This window comes from Nyctereutes procyonoides, unplaced genomic scaffold, assembly GCF_905146905.1.
Source record: "Nyctereutes procyonoides isolate TBG_1078 unplaced genomic scaffold, NYPRO_anot_genome, whole genome shotgun sequence".
Taxonomy (NCBI): domain Eukaryota; kingdom Metazoa; phylum Chordata; class Mammalia; order Carnivora; family Canidae; genus Nyctereutes; species Nyctereutes procyonoides.
In genome coordinates this window covers 14,179,767-14,190,499 of record NW_026575044.1, presented here as the reverse complement: position 1 = coordinate 14,190,499, position 10,733 = coordinate 14,179,767, and the positions used below count along the sequence as shown (strand labels likewise).

Sequence of the window (10,733 nt, the reverse complement as noted above, 5' to 3'; positions counted from 1 at the left end):
AGCGTAAAGGAGAACGCGAGCTACAGGGCGCTGGAGGCAGGGGTGCCGGTGTCCACTCCGCCGGAAGTCCCAGGGCCGGGACCCGGGCCTCCCGCCCTGCCACCAGCGGCCCCTAAGGGGCCGCCCGCGACCCAGGAGCTACTGTTACCAACGCGGCCCTCAGCAAAGCGTCCGGGCCCCGGGAGTGCGCGGCCCGGCGCCCGCTCGAGGGGGCGGGGCGAGCCTGCGGCCCCACCTCCAGGGGGCGTTGCCGGCGCTGCGCATGCGCCGGGCGAGCTTCATGTCCGCGCTGCGAGCGCTGCTCGGGCTCGGGCTTCTGGCAGCCGGCTCGCGCCTGAGGCGGGTCCCGGGCCGGGCCGGAGCCTGCCCTGCGGGGTCCGCGTGGTGGGAGGCGCGGCGACCACACTCGGGCGGCGGCGGGGAGCCGGCAGGCATGGCGAGCCCTGCGGTGAAGTACCTGAGGTAGGCGAGGCTCGGCGGGTTGCTCCGGGGCGGGGACTGGGCCGGGCCGCGCGCCGGGCGCCCGGGGGCGCAGACTGAGGCGGTGGGTGTCCGCAGCCAGGAGGAGGCCCAGGCGGTGGACGAGGAGCTGTTCAACGAGTACCAGTTCAGCGTGGACCAGCTAATGGAGCTGGCTGGGCTGAGCTGCGCCACAGCCATTGCTAAGGTCAGTGGCCTGGGCACGGCAAGTGGCGGGGACAGCGCGCTAGTCTGGCCCGGAGCTCTTCTAACCCCCCTGCGACCCCCCACCCCAGGCCTACCCCCCCACGTCCATGTCCCGGAGCCCCCCCGCGGTCCTGGTCATCTGCGGACCTGGAAATAACGGAGGAGACGGCCTGGTCTGCGCTCGGCACCTCAAGCTCTTTGTGAGTATGTGGGCGGGGGCCAGGGCGGCGGGGGTTCTGGGCTCCGGGCTCCAACGACCCCCTCCTTTCCTCCAGGGCTACCAGCCAACCATTTATTATCCCAAAAGGCCGAACAAGCCACTCTTCACCGCATTGGTGACCCAGTGTCAGAAAATGGACATCCCTTTCCTCGGTGAAATGCCCCCAGAGGTAGGTGGTGCCCGCTGAGTGCCCTCTTCCAGAAACACGGTGCATGTTCTGCTCTTCCTTGAGTACTCAGGCCGAGCTCACTTGCTTACCTTCCCTTGGAGGGTGGACTCCTAGCAGGAGGACCTTTCCCTTCGAAGGCAGGTCTTGTCCTGCAAGCAGTAAACATGCTGTCTTTTTTTTTATTTTTTTACGATTTTCATTTATTCACGAGAGACACAGAGAAAGGCAGAGACACAGGCAGAGGGAGAAGCAGGCTCCATGCAAGGAGCCCAACGTGGGACTCGATCCCGGGTGTTCAGGATCAGGCCCTGGGCTGATGGCAGCACTAAAGTCCTGAGCCACCGGCGCTGCACTCATCCACTTTTCAAGGGCTGAAGTGACTGCCACATCCTAAAAACCCTTCCTGCAGGGACATGGGTTTAAGGATGGGAAAGAACTTTAAAAAAAAAAAAAAAAGATTTATTTATTTATTTATGATAGACATAGAGAGAGAGGCAGAGACACAGGCAGAGGGAGAAGCAGGCTCCATGCCGGGAGCCCGACGTGGGACTCGATCCCAGGACTCCAGGATCGCGCCCTGGGCCAAAGGCAGGCACCAAACCGCGGAGCCACCCAGGGATCCCTAGAACTTTTTTTTTAAGTTTAACACACTTTAGATGAAGAGACTGAGATGGTCCAGAGAAGGCAAGTGGTTTGTCCGGAGTCCCAGCCTCAGGTGGTCCTACACTATACCTTCTCAGTGGCAGGCAGGCACTGAGAACAGAAAGCGTCTCTGGACTCAGCCTAAATCAGTGACCAACTTGCACTGATGTCTAGGCCCCAGAATACCATCTGAATGAGATGAAGTATTTATGCTTCTGCAAATAGTGCATGCAGGGGACAGCCCTTTCCTGTTGAGGAAACTGTGCAGCACCTGGCTCTGACGTGCTTTCTCCTTTCTGCTCCACAGCCCATGCTGATTGATGAGCTGTATGAGCTAGTGGTGGATGCCATCTTTGGCTTCAGCTTCAAAGGTGATGTTCGAGAGCCATTCCGCACCATCCTGAGTGTCCTGGATGGGCTCACTGTGCCCATTGCAAGCATCGACATTCCTTCAGGTGTTGTGTCCAAGGAAGGTGGGGGTGAGAGTGGGGATGAGGATGTGGATGCAGCCCTGCCCTGTCTTGAGATAGGCAAGGCTCAGGCCTAAGTTAAAGGTAGGTGTGTCTAGAGGGGCAGAACATTGCTTTATGGATTCCCCAAAAGGGCCAGGGAGCAGAGTTTAGGAGTGACCTTGTGTGCGTACATGGACCTTCAAGGATGCAAGTTCTTGGGTGGGGACACAGGGCCTCCCACTCCTTCAGAACTAGGGTAGAGCAAGGTATGGAAGAGGAGGAGACCTATCTGGCCTTTTCCTCTCCTGAATACCACCTTCTTTTCAGGATGGGATGTGGAGAAGGGAAACTCTGGAGGGATCCAGCCAGACTTGCTCATCTCCCTGACAGCACCCAAAAAGTCTGCAACCCAATTCACTGGTCGCTACCACTATCTGGGAGGTCGTTTTGTACCACCTGCTCTAGAAAAGAAGTACCAGTTGAATTTGCCACCTTACCCTGACACTGAGTGTGTCTACCGTCTTCAGTGAGGGAAGATGAATGGGCATTCTTCCCAATAAAGACTTAGTGACTCTCTCCAGAGCTGTGGGGTCCTGGGAACTTTCTTGGCAATAATGGTTAATGGGTGGCAGAAGTCAGAAAGCAACACTGAGACTCGGTGCCACCTCTCTGAGGGAACAAAACAGGCAAGGAAGGTGGCTGTGGCATTTGGGGGCAATGAAAATAGGCTTTCAGATGCTATGGAAGGTTAATAAGTAATTTCTCTGGAGGCATTCGAGGAAACTAATTTGTTGTATTCAGGATGTTCCCAGGCTGGGAACCCGAGCTGATGCTGAATTGTGTACTACAGTGCTGGGGCTGGCAGCCTGTGGGCCGGATTCTCTCTCACACTTGCTGTGTTTGCAGCTGTCTTTTTTTTTTTTAAATTTTTTTAAAATTTATTTATTTATGGTAGTCACAGAGAGAGAGAGAGAGGCAGAGACACAGGCAGAGGGAGAAGCAGGCTCCATGCACCGGGAACCCGATATGGGATTCGATCCCGGGTCTCCAGGATCGCGCCCTGGGCCAAAGGCAAGCGCCAAACCGCTGCGCCACTCAGGGATCCCTGTTTGCAGCTGTCTTAAGCAAGGATGTCCCTCCAGAGGGCGTCTGCCTGCTCATCCCCACAGCCCCAGAGCACTGCATCCTACCACTGCCAGGCTCCTGAGTTTTCCATGTCAGGGTTAGAAACCGCAGACAATACCATGTCCACACCCAACTTTGAGCAGCTGGAGTTCCAGAGTTCAGCGTCCTCCTTGGGAGGGTCTCTTCACTGCAAGGGTGCAGGGGACCTGTGTCGATTCAGGTCTGAGGCTTTAGCTCCTGAAAAGGAATCCGAAGAGCCCCACCTTGACCTGACCTTCAGGTTTTCTTTTTCTGTTTCTTCTTTCTCAGTCTTTGGTCAGGGCTGACTCCAGCTCTTTCCTGCCACCTCCTCTCACCTCTGTGGCTGGAGCTGGTGTGCACTATGCTCACTGCCTCCCTAGTCCTGCTGCCCTCCTCATGTCCTTCATTCCTGACTTCCTCCTCTTTCTCCTGGGGCTGCAGGCTTTTCTTCTTGATTTTCCTGCTTTTCCCATCTTGGTGTGCTTTATGTGCTGCTTTGCTGGCCCCCACAGCAGCCCCTTCATCATCTTCCTCTCTGTTCCAGTCCCCCTCCTCCGGCTGCCACCACCTCTCTGCCTGCCCTGTCCCTGTGCTGGCTGTGGCCTCCTGGCTGCCTGCCCCTCCATCTGAGATCCCCGAGCCCTTCCTCTTTCTTTTCCTGCAGGGCTCATCAGCTTGCTCTCTGCTCTCCCACTCTGCAGGCCCGCTCCTTTCTGCCACCTCTGCATCCACATTACCAACGGTTGCTCCCTCCCTCTCATCTATCCCAGCTTCTTCTTGGGCTTCTTGTTGCCGTCTTTTCTTCTTCCTGCTTCTGGCCTGGCCAGCCTCTTCTGGGCACTCCTCTTCTGCACTTCTGGTGGTTGCTGTGACCGCTTTCTCCTCTTTCTGCTTCCTTTTCTTTTTCTTCTTTTTGAGAGGCTTACTCTCAGACTGCAGTTGAGGGGTCCCAGGGTCCTGGCTTTTAAGACGAGCCAGGAAGGCCTGTTCCTGGGCCTCCAACCGAGCAAGCTTAGCCTTCATCGTGATTCCATGACGAGCAGCCCTGAAACAAAAGGGGCCCAGGTCAGAGCAAGGTATAGCAAAAAGAGGCATAGTCCTCTGGAGGCAGGCAACTCTGGATGGGGAGGAGCTGCCTATCCTCAGGAGCCTCAGGGATGGGCAGGAAATGCCAAGAAGGGGCACAGACCATCCTCAGGGCTGGACTTGTGATGGGCAGAAGGAAGCCCAAGGAGCTGACCACTACTTACCTGTGGGCTGTGCGCCCCTCACAGGCTTGGAGCAGCATCTCATCAGTCAGGCTGTTGGGGGAAGATCAGGAATCAAAACCAGTTCTTGCAAAGGCCTGACCCCTCCTGCCCTCTAAAACATTCCCTCAACACTGAGTTCCCATTCAGGACCTGGCACTTTCTTGGTGCAGGGTATACAAAAATGAGTACAACACAGTTCCAGCCAAAGAAGCCCAGTCAGGCCTGAGATTTGGCCCTTTCTCTTAATATTCAAAGGCCTCTCCTTCCATATGCCCCCAGCACTGAAATGAGGTCTCACATCTTTGGAGGCTTGGGCTCCTGGTTGTCATCATCACTGTGGCTCTCCAAGTCCTTGTCTGGCTTCTCCCCACCTGAAGTCAGTGTGGCTGTCTAAAGGGGTGATCACAGGGGTGGATAAAGCTGATTCCAAACCACTGCCAAACCCCCTTCCCTCCCAGAACCCCCTCAGGAATTAAGAGCCATAGGCACAAGTTTGCCAGCCCCCAAGACAGCTCCCTGCAGACTCACAGAGAGGTGGGCCACTGCTTACTTCCAACTTAGGAGGTGGGCTGCAGCTGCAAGGGTTGGAGGGTGCCCAGTGGGTGGGAACAAGGGACGGAGGAGTGTACCAGGTCCACCTGGTGTGTTCCCTGTGCTACTGATAATTAAGATGGTGCTTCTCACCGCCCTCCCCCACACCTACGGTGGAGTGCTTTTATTTTTTTTAAAGATCTTATTCATTCATTCATTCATTCATTCATTCATTCATGAGAGACACAGATCGAGAGAGAGGCAGAGACACAGACAGAGAGAGAAACAGGCTCTACACAGGGAGTCTGATGTGGGACTCGGTCCCAGATCCTGGGATCACGCCCTGGGCCGAAGGCAGATCCTCAATCACTGAGCCATCCAAGTGTCCCTGGAGTGCTTTTATTTAAGCAGACTGAGAACCTACTATGGACCAATGGGTTGAGGATACAGAATGGAACACAAATGAGATAGTCAGCCCATATGGAATCTACGTGTGGGGTGAAGGAAGGATGCAGAACATAGGCAGATGCAGAGTGTTGCCTGTGCTAGAGGAGGATAACCAATCCAACTTCAGGGTCTGGGAAAGTTTCAGGAACTTGGTGAGCTCTAGAGGACCATCAAAATGGGCAGGTAAAGGGGGAAAGGCAGCAGACTGTTGCAGGCAGTGAGTGGGAAGTGCAAAATCTTGCAGGTGAAAAGAGGTGGTACTTTCAGAAGAATCTGATTCCATCTGGCTAAAAGTATTAGAGGTCCGGAAAGGGGTGAGTACAGGTCAAGGCCTCAGAGCCTTATGAGCCAGTCTGACACATCAGGACTGTCATCCCAGGTCAAGGATGAGCCAGAGTCCTAGTGAAATCTGTCAGCATTCTAGTCACTGGGTCAGTGAACTGACTGGGGTGGGCAGTGACAGGGTGAGGGGTCTGGCTATGAGGCTGTGAACGAAATCAGGCAGGAGAGGATTATGGCCATAAGGAAGAGGAGAAGCAAGAAAAACTTGCTATATAACACAGAGGACCCACATAACAGATGATCACTGAACATTAATTAGCTCCCTTCTATTGCTCTGCTAGGAAATAGGGGTCTGAAGCACCAGATTCTGGTCCTGTCTGTAAGCCACTTCTCCCTGCTTGTGACCCCAACTGCAAAATAGAGGATGGGTCAGATAATCTCTCAGGTCCCTTCTGGATTCTAAGTCCTTTGAACTGGACATCCCCTCCCGCCCCACCACCCACTCCCCATCACTGCCCTCAGCAGAAGGTAGGGATCCAGGAGACCTGAAGATCTAATTCTAACATAGGGTCTGGGCAGGCTAAGCAAGCAACAGCAAGGTTGGTCACAAGACTGACCATGTTAAGATAGTTCTCCAACAGGTAAGGATGGGTAAGGCACATGAAGCCATTGTTCAGGCCCTGGGGGAGGCCAGGGAAGGAAAAACGAGGGACTCTCTCACTCCCAGCCCCGAATACCTTCACAAACTTCTGATACAGCAAGTTGGGCTTGGGATGATTATGACGGCCTGTTTCCTTTGAAAGACGCTTTATCCGTACTCCATCCTGTGGGGAGGTGTCAGTGAATGAGTGACACAGGTGTGCCCCTCACCCCCACATGCCCATGAGCACCCCATACCTGCCCAGCCTCCACAACCAAGCTGGCTGCAGTCCTGTTGAAAAGGTCATCCCACCAGTGGTCCGTGAACTCCTTGGCAGGGTCATGTCCCACCTGCCAGATAAGAATGAGCTCAAGACTTGTCCCTGCCCCATCCTGTCCTCGGGGCCTCGTTTCCCATCCATGCCTTCCCAGTCTTACCCCATGAGTGTCCTGCTTCAGTGTCACCCTTAGGGCCTGGGTGATGCCATTCTCATTCCGGCCCAAGCCTTTGCCTGCAGGAAAGTGAGTGACTGGGTTTATTCTGCTGCCTGCCCCGAGCCCTCATAGGCATCCCATGTGCTGCTCCTCGCCACACCACACACCAAGTGTGCTCCATCCCTGGCAGACGCCTTCCAGTCCCACTTTCTGGCACCTCTCCATACAGTGCCCCTGCCTTTGTCTGAGTCCAAGCCGTCTTTTCCTTCATGATTCTTTCAGGACAGAAGTCATGACCCTTCCTCCCTCCCCCATCCCCCCGATCACTTTGCTCTCATGACCTACTGTCAAATTTCTTCTACCCAACCATTTTCTGGAAACTTAGAAATTGTCTTCTGCAAATTGCCCTTTAAACTGGCTTTTCCTCCTCCAGCTGAATGGACTACATACGGGTAAGCCCCAGATGACGCTGTTCACCTGGCCACAAGGTGGGCAGGGAGTTGGGGGGACGTGGAAGGGGCCCCCCAGGGATGACCTTGCGTCCATCCATGCTTTAGCAGCTGTTCCTCAGCAAACTTCATCCCACGACTCTTGATCTCTGGGGTGGCACTCATGGTGAGAGAAGAGTCACTATCCTCAGGCCCTCACCAGAGAAGAGGCCATTATCATCCCTTTAAAAGAAAGGAGAAAGTGCTCAAATCATCCATCCAATCCATCCTGACTGGTCTCATAAAAATTCTTTTCTGAATGTGGGGTAGACAAAGGGAGGAGGCCTGGTCTTTGGGAGAGCTCCCTGCTGACCACAGAGATCATCAGCATGTTGAAAAGTCAAGTAAGACTGGTGTTACTAATAACACCCAAATTTACGGAGAGCTCACCACATGAGTGTTTAATGTTCCCAGCCCAGAAAGGGTTCCTAAACTTTGCATTCAGGAAAGTATTATGATCTGCACTTCACAAATGAGGAAACGTGACTTGCTCCAGGTCAACCAGATGGCCTGCCGGCACAGCCCTGCTCTTTGCCACGACATGGTTAACAGCTCCCTAGATTTACTGCCATGTAAAAAAAGGTGATAAGAGATTTTTAGCCTGAGTTATAAGAATACTCAGCGGAGCCCGTATCTCATAACGATGCTCCAGGGCTGTCACCTCAAGTGTGGGGGCTCTGCACCTCTTCCTCACTGCTGCTCTTCACTCTTGTTGGAACAGCCCTTTTGAAACTGTCCATCTCACTGATCATTTCATGCATCACAGATTGATTACACATACTGTTGTATTGTCTTATTTAATCCTGATAGTCCTGTGGATAACAATTACCTTTACTTTACAAGCAAAGAAAACAAAGCCTGGGGATCCCTGGGTGGCGCAGCAGTTTAGCGCCTGCCTTTGGCCCAGGGCGCGATCCTGGAGACCCGGGATCGAATCCCACGTCAGGCTCCCGGTGCATGGAGCCTGCTTCTCCATCTGCCTGTGTCTCTGCCTCTCTCTCTGTCTCTCTGTGACTATCGTAAATAAATAAAAATTAAAAAAAAAAAAAGAAAAGAAAACAAAGCCTGCGTCACATAGCTAATAAGAGATGGAGCCGGAATACAAGCCCAGGTTGCCCACCTCCAACGAGGCCTCCATCCCATCACAATTACTAGTCATCTAGGCGCTTCTCCTTTGGGAGCCCAGAATGGCATTATCCAGCTTATCACACGAGACACACAAAACTAGGACCACCACTGCTGACTTAACTCACTAAAGTTAACTTGTATTAACGTAACTCATCACAGGGATTGCAGATCACTTTTAAGGATTAATGGCACTAGTGGAGTAACCCTAAGCCTCCCAATGTGACAATTCTTTAGGGTAAAACTTGCATTTGTGTTTAAGAAGGCCCAGTGAACATGATATTAATCAGCCACATCACATGAAGTCACGTCTCCTAAATATATGTATAGGCTTAAGAATGCTGCCCATTCTGGCTTGGTATTTAGAGCAGGCAAATTCAGGATGACTTACATTTCTGTTCACATTTCTACTATGAAGAACGATCACCCGAAAACCAGGTACCTTGAGAATCCCAACAAAAAAGCCAAGCGAAGAAACGGCTCTATCTTACTTCTTGAATTTTAAGAAATGTAAAATTCGAACACTGGGGTCTTTTAAGGGCACCTCAAAACTCGGCCTCCTCCCGGAAGTTATCTCTCATCCATCAGCCCCCAGATCTTCGTAATAACAAGTGTCTAAAAGTCATTTTACTCAATGCCAGCCTGCTAACCTCTTTACACAGATCGTCTGATTTCATCCTCCCAACAGTCCCCTTAGGAAATATTATTACCGACACTTGCAAACAGAAGAAATCACAGATAAGTTTATTATTTGCCCAAAGAGCTGGCAAGTTGCAGATCCAGGATCGCAGGCATCCCAGAACTGGTCTCTCACAGCTCTTCGCGCTGCCCGCCTTGAGGTTTACCACGACAGCCATTCGGAACTACACGCCCCCGCATCAGGGTCGGGCTTTACTCCGCAACCCCGTGCACTTAATGCAGGAGTGGAATGCGCTCAGCGGTACCACCCAGATCCCGGCGGCTTCAGCTGACTGCCCATGGTAATTGCACAGAAGCAACCAGGCCCCACGCTGTGCCCCGCGGGCCCGGGAAGGCTGCGAGCGCGTTCTCTGGAACCGTCCCCTCTCTGATCAACTCTCTGAGTTTTCTGGAAAAGGGTCCCAGGACCACCCATCTGACAGCGCTTCCAAAGGGCCGCTACCCCGACCCTGGCCTCCCTCATGCCGTAGTTCCAACGGCCAAGGACACTGTCCTGCCCCACCTTCACTCCTGAGCCCAGGCTCCGACTGACTCCGTTCGGGGCGCAGTAGCCATTTACCGTCACCGCGGGGCCCTCTCCGCGCGAACACGTGCGTCGCCCGTTCTATGCGCCGCCATCTTCCCGGAAGTGCCGGTCGGTCCCTCTAGGCTGCGGACATCATAGAGGCGCACGTGGGCCCGGAAGTCCAGGCGTGGGGGAGGCGCTCTGCCCTCCGCGGATGTGGCGGAAGCTCGCCCGCGAACGCCAGTTTCCTGGGGTTCGGGGCAGTTCTATTTCCGGTTAGCTTGCAGCCCCCGGGATGCGAGGGAATCGTCTTGGCCAGCCCTCGGGACGCCGAGCACAGCATTGGCTGCAACGCTGAGCTAGTCCTGGTCCCAGAGCTGGGGAAGGAAGCTCCAGGCAGCGCGCAAGGCTGCCTGGGCGGGTCGACGGGCGGCGAAGAAGCGGCCCCTCGGGGGTAGTTTGCGGGGATGGATACTCAGCCCGGGGACGGTCGTTCGGCGGTTGCAGTAGGTTCATCACCCTGTGGGGGCAGCTGCCCGGTTGGAACTGGTGCCGCGAAGATGCGGAAGACGCGCGCCCTCACTCGGGCGGACCTGCTTTGGTGGGGTCCACGGAGACGCTGCGTGGGGCTGCAGGCGGGGGTTGGGGGCTGGAGCTAGCTAGGGCGGATCCCGGCCCGTTGGGGGCCGGCTGAGGACCTGGCACTTGCCTGGTGTGAGGCTCCGCTGAGGAGTTGCACATGCCGCATGCACACAAACTGTACCTCAGCCTCGCGCACCACCGAAGAACTAACACCTGAACACCCCCCACAGACACACCAGCTCCCTATCTCAGGATTTCCGGTAACGGAAGCGCATACTCCTGGAACTGCGAAATGGAAAAGTGGCATTTTCCGGGAAAACTTTGCCACATTACTGTTTGTCACATCTAATTTTCCTGTAAAATTCACTCACTCACCAGAGAGCACAAGCAGGCTGAGCGGCAGGCAGAGGGTGAGGCAGAAGCAGACTCCCCCCCCCCCCAACGGAGAGCTAGCC

The 10,733-nt window shown here is 54.4% G+C and overlaps 2 protein-coding genes across 4 annotated transcripts; one reads left to right on the top strand and one right to left on the bottom strand.

The window, feature by feature from the left end:
* The first annotated feature begins 266 nt into the window (after positions 1-266).
* NAXE (NAD(P)HX epimerase) lies at positions 267-2,731 on the top strand. Its single transcript, XM_055324515.1, has 6 exons — positions 267-462; positions 559-667; positions 756-866; positions 942-1,055; positions 2,005-2,152; positions 2,477-2,731. Exons 1-6 carry the CDS (start codon positions 281-283, stop codon positions 2,677-2,679), a joined length of 867 nt encoding a protein of 288 aa, XP_055180490.1. The 5' UTR covers positions 267-280; the 3' UTR covers positions 2,680-2,731.
* A 128-nt stretch (positions 2,732-2,859) lies between these two features.
* Positions 2,860-9,820, bottom strand: LOC129509100 (G patch domain-containing protein 4). Of its 3 annotated transcripts, none has more exons than XM_055324513.1 (8): positions 9,751-9,820; positions 7,415-7,550; positions 6,883-6,956; positions 6,703-6,795; positions 6,543-6,629; positions 4,844-4,935; positions 4,546-4,596; positions 2,860-4,340 (listed from the first exon to the last, which is right to left on the bottom strand). In XM_055324513.1, exons 2-8 carry the CDS (start codon positions 7,491-7,493, stop codon positions 3,551-3,553), a joined length of 1,266 nt encoding a protein of 421 aa, XP_055180488.1. In that variant the 5' UTR covers positions 7,494-7,550; positions 9,751-9,820; the 3' UTR covers positions 2,860-3,550. The 3 variants fall into 3 exon arrangements, with proteins under 3 accessions (XP_055180488.1, XP_055180489.1, XP_055180487.1); XM_055324514.1 differs by having other exon boundaries at positions 7,357-7,550; positions 9,694-9,819; XM_055324512.1 differs by having other exon boundaries at positions 9,694-9,819.
* Between the last annotated feature and the right edge of the window lie 913 nt (positions 9,821-10,733).